Raw genomic sequence first — 27,712 nt, 5'->3', positions numbered from 1 at the left:
ACTTGAAAAAAAGAAACTTGTCTGACTGCAGTTTGGGACCAACAGCTGTTTGCTTTCAAACAGTAAGCAAGCTAAATCTGACAATCTCAATTTTTGTAAACTAAGAAAACAAACAGACAAAATAACACTATATTTTTGATGTCAAGACATTTGTATTTCACAAAACATTTCTGAGGAAATGTGCCAGAAAGATTTTTATTACAAAATAGCCTAATTGCATTTGGCTCCTGTTTCTGCAAAGGTCTTATTTACAGCAGTTATGACTTCAGTCTGGTTTTCTTTTTTTAGGAGGGTTCGTTCAGCCGAGGCTCCTCATGGATAGCCAAGAAACACTTTCTGATGGTTATTTTTGCTGCAGGATGGGACGAGCGGCAGCATGGCAAATCAGATCAGGATGATTTATCTATAGAGAGGTCAGTGTAGGGCGACTCGACCTGTAAATAGAACCAGCAGTATAGCATCCTCCTGTTTTATATCAACCCCAGAGGATATTCGCCTCTCTTTATGTAAGTGTATTATATTTAGATACTTGCAGCCGTTTCTAGTTTTGTCTCCACTATATTTGCAATTATTGTACATACCGTATCTACACAGATTATCTGAAGTCATATTTAATACATTTTTTGTACCTTTTATTATTGTTTTGTATGTAGATCTGGTCTTTCCAGAAATAAAAAACCTGAGGCTGTGTCCTGGTTTGACTTATCATACAATTAATTTTTCTTTTGCTTATTGATTAACGTTTTTAATTGTACATGAATTTTGCCAGAAGAAATATAAAAATTGTGTAATTCCTCAAAGAAACTCCACATTAGACACAGTACCAAATATGTAAATGCTTATGGGGAAAGTAGCTGCCATTAGAGGGCCTTAGAGACATTGAATCTGCAGTGATTTTCCACTTACCTCAGGTTATCTCAGAATTTCCTATAAAATGTCGTCATAAGCCAGGACAGATTTGTAGTCCAAATTGTGCTTGTTTTTTTTTTTTTTTTTTTTTTTTTTTTTTTTTTTTTTAGTTTTCTACTGCTAATAACTGAAAATCTAATAATAGATGCATGCTAAAAATCATTACACATTTGATTCTAGTGCCATCATTTGATTTATAATGCCATTTATACCTCATAAGGCTGTAACATGGCTGCCACTACAGTTTTTAGTTGCAGTGTTTTGTTCATATTTATAGATTAAAAGGATATCATACAGTGCTGGATGCCACGTTGGCAAGTGTGTCTGAGATTACTTTATAATGTTATGTGACTTCAGGTTTTTTGCAAGATGCTAATTGTTCCAGGGATATAACGTATATTTGAGGTGTGCATTAGGAATGGGATCTTGCAGCAGTGGTTGGGAGAATGTGGTCGGATACGAAGTTTGTTACAAAGAAAGTCTGCACTGATTAAAATGAGAGTGTATTGGACACAGCAGCATGCTCATTCCACATTTATTCATCTTCAGTAAGAGCATTATCCTTGTCAGGGTCACTGTGGTTTAAAGTATTTGTTTATATTTTGGGAAATAGCATGGTAGTTACATGGTAGGTAAATGTCCTGCATAGGTAAGAATCTAGGGTTCTGTGAACCCTAGATAACTCATGGCCCATGAGAAACACCTGTATACCTTGTGAGTGTGTGCATACATAAGACTTTGCTTGAAACAAAATATTTTGCAGTATTTAGAATAAATCCTACATTACCATCTTTCCCTGGAGCATCTTGCCAAGTTCCTGCTGAATCTTCGCTTGTTCTCAAAAACAGGGAACTGTACTGGTTATCTAACATATTCTATGTGACCACTCTGAAATGCCAGCTATGGTGAGATTCACCTAGATAACATGACACAATGTCATGAGGAACCAGTGCGACTTAGGACTGACTGGAAAGGTGTTCAGAGTGATGATGTTAACCTTGCAGAACCCAGAGAAGGTGTACAGGGTTGCCCAGGCAGCAGTAACAGCACATACCTCCTGGAACGGCTCTAAGCCATGTCTATGAGGAAACACTCCTCATACAGTGGCATGTTGCAATAATTGTTGGGTATCCTGCCTCCCTGTAGGCCAGGTTATGAGCTCCCTGTGGCTTTCCTCCATGACAGATGATTGAATGGCAGCCATCTGGTCCTAGTACTGTAGGGTGGTTACTGGGCAACAATCATGGAACCATCATGGTAAATGGTAAATCCACTGGTTAACAAGATCCATTGATATGACTTTGAGAAGAAACCTAGCTTTAACCAAAAGATTATAATTAACTGGTTGTCAACGCATTCAAGGCAGAAATGTCTACAGTTGACAGTGAGGCCAGTCATGGCCCAGCGCATCCTGTCCAAGCAGGCTGTCCACCAGGGACAACCACGGTTGGCAGTGATTAGTTTTGCCATCACCAAAGAGATTCAACTGCATCTTGCCAAAACTTTTCCAGATCTGGGATATCACCTTGACAGTGCCTCTGCGACACCATTGCGGAGATGCTCTCAGTGAAGCTAATCATGGGTTGGCCCACCTGAGGGGCATTTATGCAAGGCAGAGAGTGCCGTCTAACCTCATGGCTCCCTATTGATTGATGTATCTGTCCATATGGATCAACACGTGACTGGCTCACCCTCAGTTCGAGCTGGTTGATGTGTTCTCACACCACGCCTTTTGTGAGAAAGGTCTTGCTTTTCCAGAGACCTAGAGCTCATGCCCCTCTAGCTAAGATGAGAACATGGCCTTTTCCTTAGTGGGGCCCCATAGGAGCCAGTTGTCCAAATATGGCAGTATTGTGCTACCTCTCGCCATCACAGACAACAGGTCCCCTGCATATATCTTGAGAACACCTGAAAGAGTAGGATACTGGAACCCTATCCTTGGAAGGCAAACCTCAAAAGGCATCTGTGTTCTGAGCGATGGGAACATAGAAATATGCATATATTTTGGAGTTCCTGAGGGGAATTACTCCTGTGGTTGCAACAGCATGAGTAACAACTGATAACTTTAGCATGCGAAATTTATGGGACCAGTTCAGCCATCTCATCTCAAATGGGGAAGAAACCACCATCATTCTGAACAAGAAAGTACATTGAGTAGAAACCCTTTGTTTTGAACCATGGGGTATACCTTTTTGACTGCAACTATGTCCAAAAGGGAAGGGTCAGAGCAGCAATCATGATGGGTTCTACCACTGACAAGGCCCTGAGCCCTGAAAAGGTTGGGGCCAACTGTGGGACTGAAGTTTGTAGTCTTGTGACATTGTTATCAGCAATCGCTGTCCAGTGAGCAACGACAGGGTAGCTCAGGCCATAGTCACAGTCTGACACACAAATGGCTCCACCGCAACCCTGACCAGCATAATCTGGTTACTGAAGATGAATGAATGAATGAATGAATGAAATACAGCCAATGAAGTTCATTAGAAAAGATCACAGGCAGTTAAATAAAAAAAAATGGAGACAGTAGTATTTGGTTAAACCTTCTGAGGGAATGGGTGGGATTGGTCAAGAATGTCTGTAGGAATGAATAAGAATTCCTTCTGGAGCAGGCAGGAATGGGATTTTAAAAATTACCCCTATGCACCTCTACTGTGTATAGTTCTTATAGAATTTTGTCAGTTTATAATGTAGACATCTCACTACCCATAGAGTGCAGTCAGCCACACCACAGGGCAGAAGTTCTCCCAGGCCCAGACCAGGTGGTGGCCCTGGGGATCCACTGATATGTGGAATAGCCCCATTTAATCAACATTTAATGGTCAAGAACAGGGTTTGTCCTAGGCCTGAGTGTAATCATGTAACTGTTTTAAATGAAATGGATGTGAAATATCACAAAAGTATGCAGAAGACCATGCTATGCTGGCATTTAATTATTTTAGGAAAGTTTTCTGTCAATTTTCTGAAAAAGACAGTTTCACTTTAAATAAGAAAAAAAAATATCTCAAAAGAGTACGACCTCGGTTCTGAGACAAAGCAGCATTTTAGGGACAGAGGCAGAACAGCATGTCTATGATCTTGATTCCACTATTAATAAACTCTGACCTTCGTTAAAAATAGCAACTGTGAGTCACGTCATACTGCTGGGTGATGTGGACGTTTACAACAGAACATATTTTCCACCATATTTTTAACTGCTTTAGAGTCACTCTTAAGCAGCTTGTTCCACATTTAATTAAAACCGTTTCTTTGATATTCAATAAAAAATGCAGCAAAACCTTTAAAAAAAAAACATTGCCTTTTTCTATGTACAAAAAAACCTACCTCTAAAACAGACCTTTAAAGCAGTCACATATTCAAAACAATTGGGGTAAATGGAAAAAAGAAAAATAGTTTAAAAATAAACTACAAACTACTGTTCTAAAATGATAGTGTTGTCTCTGTTTCACTCTGGATGACCAGAATAAAGCCGTATTTTAGGTGCCAAAAAAAAAAAAAAGGTTTCTTGTGTGTGTGTGTGTGTGTGTGTGTGTGTGTGTGTGTGTGTGTGTGAGAGAGAGAGAGAGAGAGAAAGAGACGTGTGTTTGTACATGTGTGAACATTTGCTAGCTTTCATTGCCCTCCTTTTGAGTGCATAGCTTCCTTCATGTTGTTTTTAATGCTGCCAAAAGAGGTTAAACTTTCCATTGCTTGGTCTTTGCACTCTTGAAAGAGTCTCCAGTAGAATTAATGTCTGTTTCCTTTAATTGACTAGGGGACAGGCTCCTTTAGATGTCAGTGTCTCTCCTTTGATGTCCACAGCAGCAGAAAGTGGAGACACATTGACTGCTGATTCCTGCACGGACGAGCTGCGAGACAAAAGAGAGACACTGTCATTTGAAGTGCACAAGGAAGCAAATTTTACTGTAGCTTACAGGCTTTTAGATCTGGATTCATAAAATTCGCATTCGGAAAACTTTTTACATCACCATACATCACCAACGATTAAACATTTTTCTTGTGAAATAACACTTTTTAAAATCTGGTTATTATTAGCTTATGTTTATGTGGAGCATCCGCTATACAAGTCCCTTTGATTGGGCTGTTACTATGACGTATTAGAATGAGTGTGTTAATTTGAACCTATTATTTAAATTATCGAAAATTAATCACCACCTTCCGAGCAATCAGATTCAAGATTTCAGCAGTGCTTTGGTACATAAATACATACACTCTCTGGCCACATTTTTATAAACACCTGTACACCTGCTCATTCATGCAATCAGCCAATCATGTGGCAGTAGTACAGTGCATAACATCATGCACATGCAAGTCAAGAACTTCAGTCAGTGTTCACATCAATCATCAGAATGGGGAAAACTGTGATCTCAATGATTTTGAGCGTGTCGTGGTTGTTGGTGCCAGACAGGCTCGTTTGTGTACTTCAGACTGCTGTTCTCCTGGGATTTTCACATAAAACAGTCTCTAGAATTTATACAGGAAATCAAAAAACATCCAGTGAGCGGCAGTTCTGCGAGCCGAAACGCATTGTTCATGAGAGTTCAGAGGAGAATGGCCAGACTGGTACTGGAAGCTGACAGGAATGCTACAGTATCTCAAATAATCACACTTTACAACTGTGGTGAGCAGAAAAGCATCTCAGAATGCACCACGCATGGAATATTTTGCTGGAAGAAAGCTGTAGCTGCAAATTTCTCCCCTTGCCCTAAAATTATACTGGTTGGCTCAGGTGAAATCTTATCAATTTTACATCTTTATGGTCATGATGGACGGTTAGATCTTGGCAGCAGTCAAGACAAGTTGCTCTCTCATCTATAAACAAGAACACCCACCTTGTCTTCATTTGCCATGTTGGTAGGAATATGCTGGATGCTCCGTGGCTGCCTCAATAGTAACCTGTGGCTGCTGGACACCATTTTCCTACAGTTTGATTTAACAAGTGAGCAACACATACATTCTGAGAACACTCAACACTTTGTAATCTTGGTTACTGTAGCTGCTTTACCTCGACTGAGACACTGGCAGGAGGCACTTGGGTGTACTGGGGTATGTATGTACCTTGCATAGCTGTGTTTGCAGGTATATACTGAAAACAGAGAGAAAAGAGGTATAACAATTATGTAAGGAATAAAACATGATGGGGCATGCAGTTATAGGAAAATAATCAACAGTTGGATGGTGTGATGTGGCCAACTGTTACCACCCAGAAGATGATTATTTTCCAATGACAGCATGTCCTGAAGTATTTATTCTTCTTATACCAAAGAAATTTGCCAACACTAACATTTTTTAAATTTGTCATACTTTTTATCCATTTATGATTACGGTTTCAGTTAATGTTATTGACTGTAAGTTAGTTCCTGTTATCACTTGTGTTATATTATGCTATATAAATAGCTCTTTCCTCACCAGCATCTCGTTTTCTCTCCCTTAGAAGTTAATAAGACAAAAAAAATCAACTTGTCATGTTACCAAAAAACCAGAAAGCACAAAGTCTTCTGTCCTGAAGACTCTTACATGAAATCTGTTTCCATAACTCCTTCCATAAATGTTAAATAAATGTCTCCTTACAGAAAACTTCACCAACAATTATACCGTACATCAAATAACAGCATAACAATCGCCTTAATATAAACCTGTGTTCTGCTTTGCACTCGGGAATACCGTCAGAGATGCTGTCAGAGGTTAACACCTTCTGACCAATCAGAATTGAGAATTCAACAGTTCTGTGGTATAAAACATAATAACTCATAACGCACCCTGCTGCTGGTGACGTGTGTTGAGTGTTGGGGACTCACCGTGCCGGTGCTGCCCAGGGAAAGATGACTGAGCTGCTGGGTCAGTGGCATCATGGCAGCAGGCTGGATGGACAGAGTGTGGTCCATGGTCGGTGTTAGGAGTGTTCCCTGTGGAAATTCCACAGAGAAAATGAGAGCAAAGTTGATGAGCACCATACAGTAGGAGCACTAAGTTGATGGATGTGCTGCTTTATTGGAAGACCTACCGTGGGCTGCATGAGGTACGACTGATGGTGCATCCAAGATGGATTGTGTACCTGTAGGGAAGGACGCTGAGTCACTGAGTCAGAGTCAGCACATATTGTCACTCAATCTTAGCAGCATATATATATATATATATATATATATATATATATATATATATATATATATGTGTGTGTGTGTGTGTGTGTGTGTGTGTGTGTGTGTGTATATGTATATATATATATATATATATATATATATATATATATATATATATATATATAAAACTGTGTAAATACAGAAATAAAACAATATGCTTTAATCAGTTTATTTAACTCTGAACCTAAAAAGCTTTTTCATTCAACATTCAAGTGATTTATGCACTATAGGAATTTTTTTAGTATTATTTAACTCTTTAAAAAGTAGACCTAAATCCCTAACTATTAATAAATAAACGTCAAAGCACTGAAATCACTTGAAAAAAAACACCACCTTGAAGGGGAACCTGCAAACCCATTGTCCACAGACTTATCAAATGAAAGATATATATAGATATAGTTTTATATATATATATATATATATATATATATATATATATATATATATATATATAAAGAAAATAAAGAACTCTATAAACAAATTATACCTGCTGTTTAAATGAAAATTGTAAAATAATAATTAATAATAAAGACTAATTTTATAAAATCAAAATTAAACTAATAATGTTGCTTATTGTGTGTTTCTTATAATGTGCCATGCATAGTAGGAAAAGGAAAAAAGTTGACTTTAGAACATGGATCTACTGATGGAACACTGAAAGGTTCAATGTAGAACCCTACAGAGTGCTTCCCTATTGAAGACGGTTCTAAGAAAACCTTTTTAGCTAGCTAAACATCCTCAACTATCCAAAGAATCCTTGACAGAACGTGTTTGAGGATTAGCACATTTAAGGAAGAACTGATTATCGCTAACTTTCTGTGGATTTTGCAATGGCACACACATAGACTGGGCTGCAAGAGATAACAAGAATTAAATAAAAAAAAAAAGAGACTAAATGTGAGGCATGAAAACAGCCCTGACCTGGTAGGTTGAAACAGGGGAATGCATGTATGGAGAGACAGAGGTTTGTGTGATCATTCTGTTGGGAGCAATGCAGTAGGGAGAGGAGTAGAACCTGCAGGGGGAGACACACACAAATGCACACAAGCCATTTTCACAACCCTATCTCTACTGGTGATAAATGATTCCCCATCATCTCCCAGAGGATGCAGTGTTAATGTTAGTATATTTGGCTGCTGAAGCACAAACTCACCCATTCTGTAGGGCAGGGGTCGGGTCATAGGTCAGCATCATTCCACCCTGTAATGAGGAAAAGCGAGTGTAAGTAATTCAGACATAGGAGAATGAGTGAGGTCAAAATGTCTGGGTACAACATCAAGAACGGTTTATATACCATTTGTTATCAAAAACAGACAGAAAAGTCATTCTATTCAACTAAAAAATGTATACACTATATAGCCAAAAGTATATGCACGCCTGACCATCAAGCAAACTTTATAGATGTTGACAATATTAACAGATGCTGTAGACAATATTATTTTTAATTATTAGTATTTCTCACCGTCTCCCCATCTCTCGTCCACGGCCGACCATTTAGAAGATATTTGCCCTGACTCTGACGTTTCCTCTGCCCCCCGTCTGCAAACTTGCACAGCAGAGGTTCCGTAGGCACTGGGAAAATGACAACAAACCATAAATAATAAGAAAAAAACAACTAAAAAATACCTATTAAACAGGCAAATAAAATCTATTCTATCGGTGAATAAGTAGCGAAAAATGAAACTGTCCTATACCTGCCACTCCAGGTGGTGTCTTGATGTATTTGCCATTGAAATGCTGAATAACGGCCTCACATTTTTCTGTCGATTCCATCCTGTTAAGAATTTTACACATTATATACCAACATAGTATGGCAGAGAATATATGGAAGTGCAGTACTGGAAGTTTTTTTTTTTTTTTTCCAAAGTATTTTGTGTGTTGTGAAAGGCAAGCCAGATTTACCTGGCAAAGCCAACCCCTCTACTGGCACCATTGGCATCGCGGAGAATGCGTGTGGAGATGACCTGACTGAAGGGCTTCAGCATGCTCTCCAGCTCCTGCTCGTCCATGGACAGGGGCAAGTTGGAGATATACAGGTTGGTAGGATCCTGCTCCTGTTGCTGCAGTAAGAGATTGAATTTAAGGTCTGTGATTTCAGTTCAATTCGAGAATTTTGTAATACCACAGACATTTGAGTTGCCAGGGAATGTCGTGAAAACACAAAGGAAAAGTCTGAGTTAAATATAATAGTATGAAAGAATCATTTGAGTTGAATATGAGAGTGTGGAGGAACAATTTGAGTTGAATATAAAGTATGATAGAATAGTTTGAGCATAATATGCTGTAAGAGCAAAAAAGAAGAGCTTGAGTTGAATATAAAATGACGAGAGATGATGTAAGAGTTGAGTTGAGTTTAAAAGAATGACAGATGAAGGAAGAGTTTGAGTTGAATATAAGAGGATGACAGATGATGTAAGAGTTGAGGTGAAGGAAGGGTTTCAGCTGAATATAAGAGATGATGGATAAAGGAAGATTTTGAGTTATATGTCCAAGAATGACAGATGAGGGAGAGTGTGAATTGAGTATAAGAGAATGACAGATGAAGGAAGAGTTTGAGTTGAATATAAGAGGATGACAGATGATGTAAGAGTTGAGTATAAAAAATGACAAATGAAGGAAGAGTTTGAGTTGAATATAAGAGGATGACATGATGTAAGAGTTGAATATAAGAGGATGACATGATGTAAGAGTTGAGATGAAGGAAGGGTTTCGGCTGAATATAAGAGATGATGGATAAAGGAAGATTTTGAGTTATATGTCAGAGAATGACAGATGAGGGAGAGTGCGAATTGAATATAAGAGAATGACGGATGAAGGAAGAGTTTGACTTGAGTATAAGAGAGTGGTGGATAAAGGAAGGGTTTGAGTTGAATATAAGAGGATGACAGATGATGTAAGAGTTGAATATAAGAGGATGACAGATGATGTAAGAGTTGAGATGAAGGAAGGGTTTCGGCTGAATATAAGTGATGATGGATAAAGGAAGATTTTGAGGTATGTGTCAGAGAATGACAGATGAGGGAGAGTGCAAATTGAATATAAGAGAATGACGGATGAAAGAAGAATTTGACTTGAGTATAAGAGAGTGGTGGATAAAGGAAGGGTTTGAGTTGAATATAAGAGGATGAAGAAGGAAGGAAGAGTTTTAGAGTGGTATGTAAGGAGATGACGGATGAATGAAGAGTTTTCGTTTTGCATAAGCCGATGACATGAAGAAAGTGTTTGAGTTCTTGTACTGAATGATGAATGAAAGAAGAGTTCGGGATGAGATGATGGATGAAGGAAGTCTGAGTTTGAATTGTATGAAAGAGTGAGAGTTTTGGTTGTATAAAAGAGCATGAAGAAGAATTTGAGTTAACATAAGAGTTTGAGTTGAATATGTTGTAAGAGCATGAAGAGGGATTTGAATGTGATATAAGAGCGTGAAGGAAGTTTATGTAAGAACATAAGATCATAAGATCAATAATAAGAGCAAGAAAGATGAGTTCGAGATTCAAGAGAAGGGAGTGCATGGTGTAACACCACTACTAGCTTTAGACTTCAATATTCTCAAGGGAAAAAGCTATAAGGGATGTGTGTGTGTATCTGGATATGTACCATTGGCATAGCAGCCAGAATTAACTCCAGACAATTATACAGTGACTAATGGCTTCAGCTTTTTTCTATATAAAAGGCGTCAAAATAACTGGCTTGGAGTTGTTCAGGTTGTCAACTTATAACCATATGCACATCCTAATTGGCTCTGCAACATGACAGCCCATAGCATAATGTGCACCCTCACCTGAGAGTAAATACATCCACAATGCATGCTTATGCTCAGCCAATTAGTGCTATTTCACAGTACACTGTAACAGGAGGTTGATTTTCACCAACACTTATCCAGAAGGATGTCCGCACACCTTCCGCTTGTATTATGCAGCTTAAATGCAAGTTGTTAGCCAACAACTCAGCTACTCTTTGTGTCACTTATCCAAAACTAACTCAAAGAATTGTAAAGACAGCTGGGACATGGTGGACCTGCAGTTCACCCCGACACCACTTTGCATATTAATTACACTGCTGTAGAGATGAAATTAAAAAGCTGTAAATGCATTACCGCTTCATCTCCATGTCATGAATAATGGATGCGTAACTGCAGTGACCTGCGGCGAAGGTGATTTTTTTTTTTTTTTTCTTGCAGAGATCTCATCGCATCTTGAGACGATTTGCTTTTTCTTATGCAAGAAAATGGGAGGTGCTAGGAAGCCTGCGGCAGTTGCCACATAAGCCTTACATTCCTAAATAGGTCAGGGTGCTAAGAGACTCTAAAATGGTTGTAATTAAGTCTGGAGTGGAAGGTAATAATGAGTGTTGCTTTATTTTTTTTGTGCGACAGACAGAGGAAAGGCTACGCTGCCAAACTTGTGCGACATCAACTGCACCTACACACTTTAATCTTAGATATGCATATTCAGAATAGACATGAACAGTCATAGGGTGAGACATAAAGAGAGAGAAACATGACGGAAGGACAGAAAGTAGAGAGAGAGACAGTGAGAGACGATGGAAATGAGAGAGGAGTAATAGAGAGAAACAGGCTCTTAACGTGGAAACAAGACCCTCTGGCACTCCTTGTTTATGCTCAGCAAGTTCAGTGCTGAACATGCTCAGGCCTAATGGAGTTGACGACACTATTTTCACGGCCTAGCACCCTCACACATACACACACACACACACACACACACAGGCCACAGGCTAATGAGCAGCCCCAGAACACACCACTGTTTACCTATTATTCCTCTATTTCTCCCAAGGGAATCAAAACCTGCTACTATTTTAGGTAAAGAATACACCAGGAAAGAATACCGCACATATTTATTACTGTTCCAGACAGCTTGGTCAAAGACTAAGTCAAAGTCATTTTCAAATGTTAAGTTTGACCGAAATAAAGAGTGGTTTCATCCCCAAATGGAGGACGTAGGCCCTACTTTTACATTAAAGGAACACTCCAGCATATTTTTCAATGGAGTCTCTATCTACGGAATCACAGACAGATCTTTTCTGACACTTTTTCCTGTACTGAGAAAAGAATGGAAAAGTCATTTAGAATGGAAGTCAAAGGGCAGTTGTTGGGCCCGTCAGTAAACGTTTATTCAAATTCTGTATTTTTGTAGAATGCCTTTAATTCTTCAGACAAATTTATTTGAAATTCAAAATGTTCTCTCAGAGACTGGACTACTTTTCCAGAGGAAATCATTTGTGAACACTTTTGGTAAGACTTTCCCTCATGTGTGTGTCCTTCTAATACCCTTACACACACATACACACACAGTGTTAGACAGTGACAGGTGTAGTTTTTAATTTGCAGTGTATTTTAAACATTTATTGAACCAACATCCCTGAGGTAGACTGGTGTCCCATCCAGAGAGTATTCCCACCTCACGCCAAGTATTTCTGGGATGTGAGTGAGTGAGTGAGTGAGTGAATGAGTATTGCAACAACAGCTGCCCTTAGACGTCTATTATAAATAAGTTTTGGGCAAAAAAAATTTCTGTCTTTTCTCAATACATGGAAATGTGTCGAAATTCTCTTCTGTGGTAATGACACATACTCTACAGATGCATTTAATAGAAATCGGGATGAAAAAGTTGGAGTATTTCTTTAACACAGGCTGATTCAGAGAATTGTGATCTCTTACCTTTGCCATCTGAGCCTGAACTCCAGTGGCCTTCAGAGCTGTAACAGCTTTCTGCGCAGATGCAGGACTGTCAAAGTCAACAAAACCGTAGCCTACACACACACACGCACACACACACATACACAAATATTACAAACACAGTCACATAAACAAACAGGGTTGGGTTAGATATAACCTGGTCTACCTATTTAAAATCTATACATTTTTGCATTATCTTTAACAAGTACTTGAAACTTTGTGCATACATCTGCATAATATACATTCGACTACTGAACATGTAATGAATAATTTCTATTAGATGTTATTCAGCAGCTTCTGGTTCAAGTCAAGCTACTAGTGTTTCCTGCTTTCCGCTATTGGCTCAAGCTGGCAGGCTGTACCACATGGACAAAGAACTGTGCTCACACACGTACACACTCAGTAATGATTCAGGTCAACAGATGTGGAATTACTCAACAGTGATCTCAGTGATGTTACATCATGACGCACACACTTGCCACAGATGAAGCAAGGCTTTGAGGGCAACTCGCGTGCAAACGTCAAAACGAGAACATATCCTACCTTTGCACTTGTTGGTTGTCTTGTCTAGGATGGCCTTGGTGGACACGATCTTGCCATACCTTTTGGGTACAAAATCACAAAAAAAACAATGACAACTGTTGCTTTTTTTTAAACACATCTTTCCACATTTCCCTTCTCCTACCTCTTTATCATTGCTTGAAGTAGATGTTTACCATCATACCTTTCATCTGTCACAAAGTTCGTTCATGAATAATCTGGCTGAAACGTTAAAATTACAGGCCAAGTCTTTTACCCGGAGTGTTAATGTCGGGGCAGAGCTAAGTGGTGGAGCACTTTGATCACGAGGTCACTTTGAAACTGTTGTCTCCTTTAGGACAACAAACAAAGGTTAATGAGGGGCTGTAGTTGCCTGCTTGTGATTGGTGGTTTGTTAGCCTCTAGGGCACTGGTAGCTCTGTAGTTAATTTTCTAAGTCTGTGAGGTAAAATCCCAGGGCTTCAGAGAACCACAGTTGGGACCTTGAGCAAGGATCTTATCTCTCAACTGCTTAAAGTATATCCAGTTGCTTTGGATAAATGTGTTCAAATGTAAATTAATATTTGATGATATAAGGACATAAACAGCTTAAAATCACTGAAACTGTCATAGCATATTAACAGTTTAATGCAGATTTTCATATGCAAACTGCTGAGTTAGGCTGATGCATGAGGTACTACACCTTTGTGGTCAGTGCACAAGGATTATGTAGCATAGGAAAATAAAAAAATGCATGGCTCTGTAATGCTCAAGCATTTTGAAAGTGCTACAAATAATTATCTTCCAGATTTAACAACTTTGATTGGTTTGCCCTCTGACCCCACATAACTCGAGGAAATGACTGATGGCTTGAGTCAAAGTTGCATGTCATGCTAGAAAATGCTGCCCTATTTAAAACAAAAATAATTAGAAGGAAGCTATAATTATCTGATATACCAACTTTATACACACTTTAAAACAGACCACTCATAATTTAGAATGGAAATGGTATCAAACTAAAGTGGTAGTCTTCCAAATTTCATGGAAGGAAAGCCTTGTTAACTCTAGACAGCTCCATAACAAACAGAAATAATCCTAGATTCTTATTCAGTACAACTGCAAGGTAACTAGGAACAAGAAACCTACCTAAGCACAAATACCAACAGTATGCAGTAGCAAAGACTTTATGAATTTTTATTGCCCATGTCAAAATTGAAAACATTAGACAGAAAATTTAAAGAATTACTTTAACATTAAACAAATTGATACCTAATCATATAGAGACAACTCATCTCTTGGCATTGGCTATGTACATAAATCTTTTTACCTAGCACTTATCAAACCACTGATTAAAAGACTTGGCCTTGACCTTGTCAGCTGTTAAACTGCACACCAATATCAAACCACTTTATCTTCAAGATCGTAGATCCAAGGTTGTAACTCAGAAGCTAAGCTTGTATTAGCATAAGCATCACATACACTATTTTCTGCTATCAGGATTTAGGCCTCATCACAGTACTGAGACAGCACTGGATAAAGTAGTAAATGTCCTACTACTGACCTATGATCAGGGTTGTATTTCCTGGCTGAAGAGAAGCAAAATACGTGGTAAGTTTATACTAAAGTTTGTTAACATTAGCCAACTTACCCGCATCCAGTAAATTAGCAAAGAGCATACTAACTGAATAAAGCAGACAACTTCTTTAAAAACAGTGTTTCGTAACCTGTTTTTGTTCCAAACTTGCACAAGGAATATGTTTAAATATTTAATGTAATCTCTATCTAAATCAGTTGTGTTCACAATGCGGTTCAGAGAGAAAAGAGTTGCGTTGTGAGTATGAGGAGATGGGAGAGCAGTTGGGGGATCACTGAAAATGAACGTTCCTGACCGGTTATGTAGCTTTGCTCTGGGGAATTTATTTGAAGTACTGCTACAGGAATTATCCATTTACTCAGGCATTCAATCAGTATTTTGAGGTTATGTCTTTATTTGCATACTAGCATAATAAATAGTATAGAGCTACCTATAGAGCTACCAATACACCAGTATGAGGTAGCCTCTGTCTCAGTTGTACTGAATGTTAATTTTGGCTATAGGCTACACACAGCTAATATGTATATGCATGTCTTGTGACACAGATATGTTCATTTTGAACAGAGAATTTTTGGCACCACATAGGAACCACAGTGAGTATACATGTATATTGTCATAATATAGCTGATTTAAAAAATAACCTTACGAAATATACTCAAAAAACCTTCTAAGTTAAACACTTTGGTGAGAAGAAATGTCAATAGCACCCTGCTGTCATCTGTGACCCTGACATTGATACTGCATGGCCATAAAGAAAGAGTGGTAAGACCACTATTTGTTTTTTTTTTTTACTTCCACTGCTTCCTGCCATCATTTGCATTGTTTGCATGAAGCATTTATGAGGGTCACCGTAATGTGGAGAAACCATGCTCTCAATAATGGATGCTATTGTGCACACAGACCTGCTTTGCATATCTTGGGGGTGCAGAGATATAAAAGATATATGGCCCAAGCTGCATATGTGTGTGTTGATTGGATGCAGGAGAGGAGATCTCCTGGGAGGCCGAGAAAGAGAGGAAAAAGGGAGGATGGGAGAGAGAGAGAGAGAGAGAGAAAGGGAAAGAAATGGGTAAGTGAGAGAGAGGCCTCCTTTCCCCTGGCATGTGCTTGCAGTGTAACCTGAGAGTTCTCCTTGTCTGCCCTGCACCACTTTGCTAACAGCAGACTGGGTCCTAATGCCCCACCACACTAAGTAACATCACACACTATAACACACACCTAGCATCTAATACGATAATATAAAATAAAACTGGCATTCATACATCTGACAGTTTAGGATATGTTCTTCATAAGAAAAAAGGTTATGGCATTTTCAATATTGTTACCTCAAAAGTGAAAAGAAAATTGCGTTATAGATTTCATTCTGCCTGCACAGAAGGAGCACCACAGACATTTTGACATCCAGTATCTGATTACAATCTAAACTGATTATCACCATATCGTAATGGCACATACGTAAGTATCCAACAACTTGATCAAAGCCTGACATTCACTGGGAGAGAAAAATCACATTTGTTTTTCCTTCTGTTTTTACCACTACATTTGTTAAACTTGCTTCTCACCCGACATAATCTTTGCAGGAAATATGTTTATGGTTTCTTAAAGTTTAAGTGCTAAAGTACACTCATTACCATTTTATTAGGAACACCTGTACACCCTTTATCCAATCAGCCAATCATGAGGCAGCAAAGCAATCCATAAAATCATGCAGATACAGATCAAGAGCTTCACATAATGGTTTACACTGGAATGGGGAAAAATTGTGACCTCAGTGATTTAGATTTCAGAAACTGCTGATCTCCTGGGAGTTTCACACTCAACAGTCTCTAGAGTTTACAGAGAAGGGTGCAAAAAACATCCACTGAGTGGCAGTTCTGCAGGCAGAAGCACCTTGTTAATGAGAGAGGTCAGAGGAAAATGGCCAGACTGGTTCTGACAGGAAGGCTGCAGTAACTCAAATAACCACTCTTTACAACCAAGGCAAGCTGAAAAGCATCTCAGGAAGCACAACATGCCGAACGTTCAGGCGCGTGGCATACAACAGAAGAAGATCACATTTGTTCTACTAATGTCAGCCAAGAACTGGAATCTGAGTCTACAGTGGGCACAGACTCGCCCAAACTGGACAGTTGAAGATTGGAAAAAAACGCTGTGTGATCTTTTTTGCCATATAACAGAATAACATTACTGTTATACAACTCATATGGTTTATTATTCTCAATATTAGAGTAGCATAGATAGCTGACTGCTGATGTGATCAGGAACATTACAGAGCATAACACCTTAGACCATATAGGCATAGACAAATAGGAAAAGGAGTGAAAACAGGCACTGAAACCAATTATATGTTCTCTTGCTAATAGTTGATATGTATTTTTAAACACAGCACACTCCAGTTGGTTCATATATTTCATACGTTTGATTTAGTATATTTTTTAGCCCATTTTCTCCCAATTTGGTGACTCGTCATCTACTCCACACTAGCAATTTCTCAGCAACACGCCACAGCGTCCACCAGGGAGGGTGAAGGCCGGGACATGCTTCCTCTGAGACGCACAAAGCCAGCCACCACACCTTTACAAATTGCTGGTCAGGCTACGTCACAGGGCAGCTGAACACACTAGAAGGAAACACTAACCGCCCTCTTCTTGTAGCCCATCTAAATTTTCTTCTCTGTACAAAGATGTGTCATTAGGAGGAGGTTTCAAAACCAAGAAATCTCACTCAAGAGACTTTGGAACAACTTTGGAAATTTGGAACAGTGGCTCTTTAACTAACTAACTAGCTTGTCCTACATTTGGGTGAAATTTCATTAGCTATCCTTTTTTGCCTGCCTTGCTAGCTAGTATAACATTAGTTTATTTGAGAATGATATTATCTGATTTCAGGTAACCACAACATGGGATAAGCACTCTGGAGCAATTACATGCCTGATGGACTAACTAATGAGTTTATGACTTTGTAGAGCATTTGGCTTGGAGAACTACAGCTTGGGTGTCTTTATTGAAAGCCATTGTAGATACTGGAGGAGTGTGTGTGTGTGTTGGGGGGGGGACAGTATGCAAAGGTGTCTTAATTAGGAATTAGTTATTAGTTAATCACTTTAATTCCAAATGGAAATTTGCCTGTGAGCATAGAAATGTGTAAAAGACCTAAAAAAAGACTTTAACAAGATGTCTAGCTTAGGTTTCTTTAGTATGTCCTTTTGAAGACATAGTAAAGATGATTCACTTTAAAATCGAAAGGTGTATGCTTTATACTGTATGGTTTGTAACCCGATATCGCTGTCACAGACAAAAATCGCCTGCCGTAAAAATTGAGATATTACATCCTCGCAACCTAGCAGCTGATTTAGTTTCATTGCGACTAAAGACAGAAAACAACAAAGTTCTGGCAGTGTCCGAAAATTTTAGATTAAAATCCCAAAGTGTGACGGCTACTATAATGCTCGTCGAAAAGCCACCATATAGAGGACAGCACAGGATTATGCAAAACTCACGGGACAGTTACAAATACGGTAGTGGTGATGACGAAACGTAAACGAAATGTGCGATTTAAAAGTAGAGCATTGTGAATTGTGAATTGTAGCAGCAGAAAGAACATCGCAGTGACATTTAATCAGAGGTCTATAATGCCAGGCATTATACTGAGCCCATATTGTGTTGATTGATGATGTAAGCAGAACAGAAAAATTTAATCGCAGGTCTATCGTTAAAGGGTCTTCATCATATAATCTGACATGGAGAACACACAGGCTTTTATAGAATCTGGCCAAGACTGTATTGGGTTCTGTCTAACAGTGTAACAAGTAATAACATTATAAGATCACTTAAATCACACAGTCTAAAACTTCAGGATGAAGTCTAGATGGTTTTTTTCAGGTTCTGATGGATCACGCTTTGAGATCTTTGTGTAAACACCACTTTCATATATGGAATATGAATATGATGGTGAGCACTGCTCAGCTTTTTCTGAAAGTAATTACCCTTGCAAACGTCCCCTTTACCAGCTGCCACCATTAGCCTCAGGAACACCTGACACATACATCTCTCACTCTCCCACTCTCACTCTCACTCTCCCTCAGCCTCCAGTCACCTTCCCTCACCTCGCTCTTTCTTTTCCTGCCACACTCTCTCATTCTCGTCCCCTCCTCTCTCCTGCTCTCTGTTTCCCTTCTCTCTCCCTCCCAGTTGTTGCCCTTGTTTGTCTTTCTCTTTCCCCTTGGGCTTGCAGTTTCCTGTAGGGCTGGGCGGCCACATCAACGATGTTTCATCCAGACTGTTACAGTCAAGTAAGAGGGCCTCTCTCTCTCTTACTCTCTCTTTCTCTCTCTCTCTCTGCTTTTCCTTTCTGCCTTCCTTCATCTCTTCATCTCTACCAAAAATTACCATTTCAACTTTTGACCCTACAGTTTCCTATGGCACATCTCCATAAAAAAAATGCCTGACTTAAGCACAAAATTAAAGGAAAAAACTCTTTCCCAGATAAAAATAGATAAATAAGATAAAAATCCTCTGTGACAGATTTTGATGAGCATTTTTCCATACCGAGCGTGTTTAGTAAAGCATGTTCAATTATCCATGAGGTACTGAGCCATTTGTAGTCAGATTTCCAGAGAAGAAGGATGTAGTATAGAAACAATGTATGGCTCAGATAAAGTGAAATTCTTCAGAGCTTCTTGGCTTGGAGAGCGAGACCCCTCCTTCATTTTCTAGCCGTAAAAGGAAGTGAGGCTTAGGATGGGAGGAAGGGAAGGAGGGCGGTTCAGGGGAGGCGCAATCATGCCTACTTGTTGGAAAGGCTTAGTGCTGCCAACTAGAAAGAGCTTTGTTTGAAACCCAAACCCCTGTTGACTTTACCACAAGTTACAGCCTGCTGCAGGGTTTCATTCCACAGTGGGGTCATCGAAGCTAAAGATAAGGGACATGGGTTTACCGAGTTCACCATAATGAAAGTAAATAAAAAAAGACACAAATAATCTACAAAGCATATACACACAAATGTAAAACCTATTAATCACTAAAATCAAGATGCTGCATACCTGCAAGGGATCAGGAGTGTTTCATTAATGCTTTGGCTCTAGATGTCTATGGTGTATTTTTTTTCACTTGCTCGTGTAAGGTAAATTCAGGACATTTGGAGTCTCATTCTCAGTCTCTATAAATGTCTCCCTCCATGCAGTCGGAGCTGAAATCCTATCAATCTTAAGACTCACAATGCCAAATTCTTTTTCATTTTGTAGCAGCAACAATGGAATTGGATTGATCAACTCAAACAGCTTTTCATTTTATGATTATTTCTCTTTCAAAATCTTTTTCTTTGCCACTATCTGTATTTGTTTAGTGCTCCAAATATTCATATCTGTATTCGAATTCAGATTTAAACCCAGGTATTCTTTCTTGTCCCACGAGTGGTAGTAAAAAGAGTGCACTGTCTTTTTATATCTGTTTAGAACACATTATCTGTTCATTTCAAATAATGCATTCCTATTCAGATACTCCTCTATTATGTAGGCCTACCCTTCACTGGATGTGTTAAAAAGTGCATGTTACAGGTGACACTCACGGCTGACAGAGTTTAACCAGGTCTTGGTCTGTGGTCCCTGGGTGGAGGCCGCGGATATAGAGGTTGGTTTTGCTCAGCTGGTCCCCTCCACCGCTGCTCCCATTACTGCTGGTTGTGGGGTTGGGACTGGGAGGTGCCATCTGTTGGGTGGAGGACACATACGCCTGCTAAAAAAATAGAGAAAATAAGCTGAGACTTGGTTCCACCCATGAGATACAATAAGACTGAACTACTCACACGAAACCAGAAGAATTCTGATATTAACTTGAAAGTGTCTGAAAGGGGTTAGGAGTAATTTTTTTTTACATTTGAGAAAACTTGAAATGGTGAAATGTTTGGTGCCAGATGATATGAAAGATTGTAAAAGTATGTTTTAATGTCCCCTGTTTGATCCTGACCTCTGGTTATTGTCTGTGTGGCCTTTCTGTGCATGTTATCCCTGTGTTAATGTGGGTTTCCTTGAGGTTCTTAAAAACATACCAGCAGATTGGCTACGCTAAATTACTCCTAGGTGTGAATAAATGCATGAATATGCATATATTCCCACCTCGTACCAAGTGTTCCTTGGATAGGCTCCAGAACTATCATGACCCTGACCCAGGATAAAGCACTTACTGAAAATGAATGAATAAATCCCAAGTGTTTGATTTTGCAACATTTTTAGAACAATAATATACTGCTTTTCATGTGCCAAACACACTCCTCCTAACCTTCTAAAGACCCCAAGATAAGTGTTTTGGTTTTAGTCCTTGTGCAGGTGCAGGAATCACTCAGACTCTTCATAATCAAAGCACTACAGATTGATCTCATGTGTAGGGCTGGAAACGGCCTTGCCCCCACTTCCCCCCTCTTCGCAAGGCTCTGCTTACTTTTCCAATTAACTCCTCATCAGTCACAGGGGCAGGCAAGGATGGAAGATTTCATTAGAAGGGCCTGTGAAATCAGACCACGGACAGGGAACAATGGACCAGTTTAATGCAGGCTCCGAGATCACTAGTGTGGCTGTGGATGTTTGAAATTTGGGAAGGGCAGCTTCCAGGGAATACCTGTCATGAAGGTTAAGCCAGGCCCTGGACACATCTGTAATTAGTGGGTTGCAAAAAGGCTTGATACACTCTCTCTAATCTTCTAAAAACCCAAGGTAAGGCTAGTTCTGGTCTTTGTGCAGGTGGAGGAATCATCCTTATGAAGTATCTTCCAGCCTAAAGATATTTCACTGCCTCCTATAATAGGAAATGGTTGTTTTGCTAACACTAGAGCATAAAATTAACTTTGAACCCCACGGTTATGAAATGATATCTTTTTCTTTGTGTAATCAGTCTCAAATTCGCATGTTCTTCACATGTTGTCATGTCCTCAGCTTTACTCTAAGCACACCCACATCCTCTGGGGTGTGCTACGTCTTAGGTGGAACCACATCTAATTAAAATGACTCTGTCAGTTGTACCAGACACCTACTTCCCCTGGACCAGACATGTACCTCCACTTCTGTGATCTCTGAAAGTATGCTGAAATATCCACAGCTGCGATCTCCCACCCAAGAAAAACATTTATTTGCACTCACATTACCTCTATCTAACATTTCTCAGCCTCCTCTTTGGAATTGGCAGGGATCATGTTTAAAAGATTTTGAAAGCCTTTCAAAAACCTTATTCCCATTTCAAGAGGCCTTGTTTCCACTCAGGGAACGCTTTTGACATACACACTGTATGATCCAGTACTCGTTGCCCCATTCTGCTCCTCTTCAGGTCAGGCTTGGCCATTGAGGCTCGTCTAATTGGCGGCTGAGCTTGTTAGCGTCCAGCGCTAATCTCTCTCATGTGCTGGGGGGCAGTGAGAAGTCACTGTCTCGTTAAGACTGCTCCACTCTGCTTGCTTTGCTTCGCCGTGAGAAAAGCCGATGACTGAAAAGCACCGCCTCTGCCAAGCCCATTCGGCCTGCTCAAGGTGAGATGCAACTCGACTCCCGCCTAAAGCCAACAGCTAAACAGCTAATATGCAGATTCTTTAATAGTGTATACACTCAGTCGTGTTCTTCTTACATGATTTCTTGTCCATTTAAAATGATTCAGAAATTGATTCAATTAACAAGAGTATCTTTAGCAAAGGCATTCCATTCATTGTCACTGGCACTTCTTGTTTGTCCCCAGCTAACTATAGTTAAAATGCCGAACATATGTCAGAGACATTCTTCACAGTCTAGAGCCACGCTAACCCTGAGATTTACACCTGTGTTCTCACATTCCATGAGCCTGTCTCGGCTCTGCATTCCTGCTGATCTGATCCTTTTTGCTTCTATTGAGCAAGGCTTTGCTCAGTGTGACAAGCTGCAGAGCAAACACCCGGTCACAGACAAATCAATATGAGCAAAGCACATGCCGGTACATCTCGGTCTCTGCCTAATTCAATCAGGGAGGCTCTCCTTCACTGCACCATACACACATGAGGGCTCTATCATCATTCCCAGAGATGTGTGGTCAGATAATCTGAGTCTAGTCGAGAGAACAGACAGATATATCTTCTGTGGGAGCAGAAGCACCACGAACATCAGGTACATCCTTTGGCTGGAGTAGAAGAATGTTTTATCGACTATGCAAAAAGTTACAGGCAAAAATCATGCAAATCATGCACTGCGTCTTTAATAAAACCGAATGCATTTATCAGGATGTGTACGCTAGGGCAATTTGAATATAAAATCGTGATCAGTGTATCCATTACCATTTAATGGAAGGAAATGTGATACACTGGGACTGAGTAGTGAATTCAGGATTTTTTTTTTCAGTGTAATCTTTATCTGTACCATATGGCCAATTACTAAAATAATTCCAATAGGTTTCCCTGTATGTTAAATCTGTTCACTTGAATATCATTTATACAGGAAACTTAATGGCAGTTGAACAACGTAAAGAGTCTTAGTAAAGTGTTCAGCCAGGACGAGCTGCCATTCTAAAAGTCACTGGAACTGTACAGGAGGGATGAACACCATTCTTCCTGAAGATATTCCCTTAATTTTAATGAAGGTGGTGGACAGTGCTATCTAACAAATCACTCCAAAATTTCCCCTAGGTGTTCAGTTAGTTGAGAACTGGTGATTATGAAGGCTATAGTAAAAGATTTACTTTTTTTTTTCAATTGTCTTCCTCATCACACCATTCAGTGAGCCCTTGTGTCCTGTGGATGGGGACGGGGTCATCCTGGAAGAGGCCACTCCCATTGTCAAAGGATAAACATGATCAGTCAGAATAATTTTGTATTGATTTGTAGTGATGCTTCCCTCTAAGAGGACAAGTGGACCCAAACTGTGCAACAAAATACCAACACAAAATAACAGATCCAGTAGCTTTTCTTAAATTTGTCATCATTGTACACCAAGCTGGTTGGCTCCCTGGAGGACTCGTGGTTAGGCTTTGGTGCGCTCAGTGCCTCGGCCCGGGTTTGATTCCTGGCCAGGGAACCAACCCCACAAGTGCACTCCCAGTGCTGGTCCCAAGCCTGGATAAAATTGGTGAGGTTTGCATCAGGAAGGGCATCTGGTGTTCTTAAAAAAAAAACTGTGGCAAATCAAATATGTGGACCAATGATCCTCTGTGGTGACCCCTAATGGGAGCAGCAGAAAGAAGAAGAAGAACAACAACAACATGCACTAAGATATTCATTTAAAAATACCTTTGACTGAAGAATGAATATGTTTTTGCATAAATGGTTACTGACTGCTCTAACAACTGCCTTAAATGTATGGAATTTTTTCAGGTGTTGTAATCACACATACGCTATCACACATACACCAGAACATTCTTTTAATAACTTCAACTTGGATGCAGCTTCTGGCAATTGTGCTGCTTGTGTAAAAGTTGTTAGGGGAGGAGACTCAATAGTATTACAGATGTACTCATTTTAGTTAGTTAGTTAGTAGGAAACAAAGGCTTTTAACATTTATGTACCACATGTCTGTAACTTCTCTAATGCTGTTTTACTACAGACCAAAACCACACTGAGAAGTGGACATGAACCAAGTTAGCAAATAGCATTAGAATCCAGAAGAAACCACAGTTTTGAGTTCTGCCTGCTCCAAACACACCTGATCCAACTTATTGAGTGATTCATAATTAGCTCTTGAGGGGGATCAGGTGTGTTTGGAGCAAAAAAAGGAAAAAAAAAAAAAAAAAAAAAAGCATAAAACTCTGAAGTACTGTGGGCTGGCTTCAAGTTCCTCAGAAATAGACCATATTTCATTTCAAAACTGATACTAATTTCGAAATCACATCACTCTGGTGAATAAAACACAGAGATGTTGATTTAATTGAAAGCAACAGCGACCAAGAGAGAAGAAAAATCACTCAGCCCCTCTGCGTCCGCCTCCCTCCTCCCACATTTCCTTGTTAAACCTACAGATGAGGGGTTACGCTGTGCTTCCATTTCGACAGCCTTCCCCTCCCTGTGACTTATTCACATATGAAGCTGTCACGTTTCCCGATATCTGCGGAAAGAAAAGCTTTGACTTTGCGGCCGCCGACACCTCCAGATGTGAGTGCATTGCCTGAGTTGGGAATTCCAGGAATTCCAAGTCATTAATCTGAGCGATCTGCATCCCTGCCAAGCGTGCAGGAAGGAGCCAAAATTCTCTCTGAGACTCATTTCAAAACTCAACTCTATACACACTTCCACTGGTGCTTTCTACCAGCTCTGCATGGGGAGTGTGCTCTTTGTCCCCTCCTTAAGTTTTCTGTGCCTGGAACAACAAAACGCATCCCTTCTCTCTCTCTCTGACAAAAAAAAGTGGCATTTTTGAGTTATTTAATGTTCAGTTTAGCTGAGTGTCGTCTGGCTGTCTTCATTAAGAATCTGGAGGAGACATTATTAATGCATGAGATGATGAGTCAGCTTTATTATTCAGTCAAGCGAATGAATATTTTTGAATATGCACAGCTTTTTAGCAAAATAACAGAAAATCACTGCCAGAAAGTGACACAGTGCGTCCCTCATTAGATTCAAGTTATTTCATTTAGATTACTGATTAGAGTTAAGTATTCTAAAGAAGAAACTTCATGTTTAAAAGGAGTTTTTTGCTCCCTATATAAACTATTCCAGGGCAGACGTTGTCACCATGCACAGACTTTATAGCACCATATCTCACAGTTATAGTTGCACAGATGCCGTGGTGTGGTTATGATGACAGTTAGAATAATGTTCTTAAAGCTACAGCTGATGCACTCTAATGTAATCCAGCATCTGCAATATCAGGTAGCAACAAGGATGCAGTGTAATTATTCACACGACTTCCTTCCTCCAGCTCGGTAAATACTTCCACATACTTTTTGTATCATCATCGTCATCATCATCATCATCATAACATGATTGGCAGCAGTCTCTATTTACTACTGAAGCCTACTTTTAAAGGTTGCATTCATACACACTAACCAAAGTTGAAACAGAAGTGTTTAGACCCAGACTGCAATTTTGCTCCAGCGCTCTCTGAAAATACGACTTTTCGTCATTTCTAGGCATGCACACACAAGGCGTCAAATGTAAACTGCCAAACCCCTGAGCCTGTACTCATACACTTCAGCCAACTGAGTAATCCACAGGTCTGGATTCTGGGACTAAGCCTGTGTTGTTTGGCTGTCTTTAGCTGGGAAGATGATGACCTTGCCAGGGCGTTCAGCACTGCGCTGATCATGCAGCAGCCTCCTTCATACCGGAGTGCCAAAACAGTTGCTCTGGGTTCATCCTTAACATCTGGAAATGTACTAGACAACAAATCGCTTTGATGATCACATACTGAAAATGGGACGGTTTCAAATTTATTCCTGATTATCCAAAAATTCAGCAAGTTTACTTATGTACACTAAAAAGGGTACCAAACTGTACATTTCTTTGTTGATACCATCAAGTGTACATACTTTAGTACCTTTCCTATGTATGTTTTACCTTGAAAACAGCCCATTACCTTAAATCATTTTACACATTTCCAGGTCTAAGATACCTATTAACGGTCCAAAAGGTGCACCCTTGAGGGTACCAAAGAAGCAGCAAGGAAAAGCAGAGTTTAGTGCTGTGTTTTTTATAAGAAGGTATTACATACTGTATCTATCTATAACTAACTAAGTTAAGGTTATTACTGTTATATTATTATATTATTAGAAGTACCTAAGGCTAAATCAGTTTAGGCTGTTAGAGTGTTCAGACACATTTATTTTTTGTCCTGTAAGAGGAACACAGAGGACTTTTTTAATCCCCAACCTTTAATAAATACAAGCTATTTTTTGTGCATCATGCTAAGAGTATTTAGGGGTGGGGCGAATTACTCAAACTTGGTTAAACTCATTTACTGTTTGCCCCCCCACAAATACACACACACACACACACACACGCACACACACACACACACACAGAGCCCATGTCATTTCTTTGGAAACGCAAATCAATAAGCCATCGTAATTAATTGCACGCTTTGATGTCACGCGCTTTGCCGTTTCCCTTTAAACCGGCCGCGTGAGCCGTTCACAGTCCGCGAGCTCAACTTCCCCGCCAGCTCGACGCGAGAACACAGCCGAAGCGAAGCGAAACCGTCACCGCACTCCGGGACTTCATCCCTGTCCCGCTACACTAGCGGTTTACGCTATCCGGTACGGGATACACTCCCGTTCTACCCCCTACCCGCCGTCCCGTAACCCCCCCACCCCACCCTCCCCTCCCTCCTTCCCATACGCTCCACTTTCAAGGACACTGCAGCTCGCGACCGCGCAAATTCAACACAAGCCGCGCCGATAAGCCACGCAAAACGAGCGTTCACGCGCGAGCCGAAGCGCCTCGCGGCTCCCTACAGCGGTTACCTTTTTGCCGGTCCGGTGAGTGTAGCCGTTATACGGGCTGGTTCCTGTCCTTGGCGGTGCGGAGAGCAGCATTTTATTTTCCCGACCGTGTGTGCCGTACGGAGCGGCGAGCTCAGCCGAGGCAGCCTGGTGACGTCACGCAGCGCCGAGTGTGGGAAGAGATTGGAGCCGCGCGCCGCGATCACACCAACCCGAGCGCGCGCGCCACTACCGCGCAAAACTGTTTATTCATCTAACAGCCTGCACGCAGGATACACGCACATGGCCCCAAAAAAAAAAAAAATATATTTTTTTACATTATGTTTATAGTGTCTGCCATTCTGCACTCTTTCTACTCAGCTGTTATTACACAGGAACCCTTACAGAAATGTCATAGAATTTCATATCTAAACAATCACATGTGAAAAACTATTTTTTTTTTATATTTCTCACATTTTTCACATGTGCATATATTTTTACA

At 40.0% G+C, this 27,712-nt stretch overlaps 1 protein-coding gene across 3 annotated transcripts; it reads right to left on the bottom strand.

The window, feature by feature from the left end:
- Positions 1-203: 203 nt before the first annotated feature.
- On the bottom strand, positions 204-27,712 carry rbms2b (RNA binding motif, single stranded interacting protein 2b). 3 transcript variants are annotated; one of them, XM_034311662.2, is made up of 14 exons: positions 27,253-27,712; positions 20,420-20,583; positions 13,285-13,343; positions 12,724-12,815; positions 8,949-9,106; positions 8,741-8,820; positions 8,509-8,618; positions 8,200-8,246; positions 7,968-8,061; positions 6,911-6,961; positions 6,705-6,812; positions 5,912-5,992; positions 5,739-5,826; positions 204-4,754 (listed from the first exon to the last, which is right to left on the bottom strand). In XM_034311662.2, exons 1-13 carry the CDS (start codon positions 27,322-27,324, stop codon positions 5,746-5,748), a joined length of 1,197 nt encoding a protein of 398 aa, XP_034167553.1. In that variant the 5' UTR covers positions 27,325-27,712; the 3' UTR covers positions 204-4,754; positions 5,739-5,745. The 3 variants fall into 3 exon arrangements, with proteins under 3 accessions (XP_034167553.1, XP_034167554.1, XP_034167552.1); XM_034311663.2 differs by having other exon boundaries at positions 6,705-6,767; positions 20,420-20,586; positions 27,253-27,710; XM_034311661.2 differs by having other exon boundaries at positions 20,420-20,586; positions 27,253-27,703.

Source organism: Pangasianodon hypophthalmus, chromosome 16 (genome assembly GCF_027358585.1).
Source record: "Pangasianodon hypophthalmus isolate fPanHyp1 chromosome 16, fPanHyp1.pri, whole genome shotgun sequence".
Taxonomy (NCBI): Eukaryota; Metazoa; Chordata; class Actinopteri; order Siluriformes; family Pangasiidae; genus Pangasianodon; species Pangasianodon hypophthalmus.
The sequence above is the reverse complement of the archived record's forward strand: the minus strand, read 5'-3'. Positions and strand labels throughout refer to the sequence as shown.

Coding starts and splice junctions, on each gene's coding strand:
- rbms2b (XM_034311661.2), bottom strand. CDS start 27,324: ATGCTGCTCTCCGCACCGCCAAGGACAGGAACCAGCCCGTATAACGGC. Junction 8,821..8,948: donor AGAGGGGTTGGCTTTGCCAG/GTAAATCTGGCT, acceptor AATTCTTAACAG/GATGGAATCGACAGAAAAAT. Junction 8,619..8,740: donor GACACCACCTGGAGTGGCAG/GTATAGGACAGT, acceptor TCATTTTCCCAG/TGCCTACGGAACCTCTGCTG.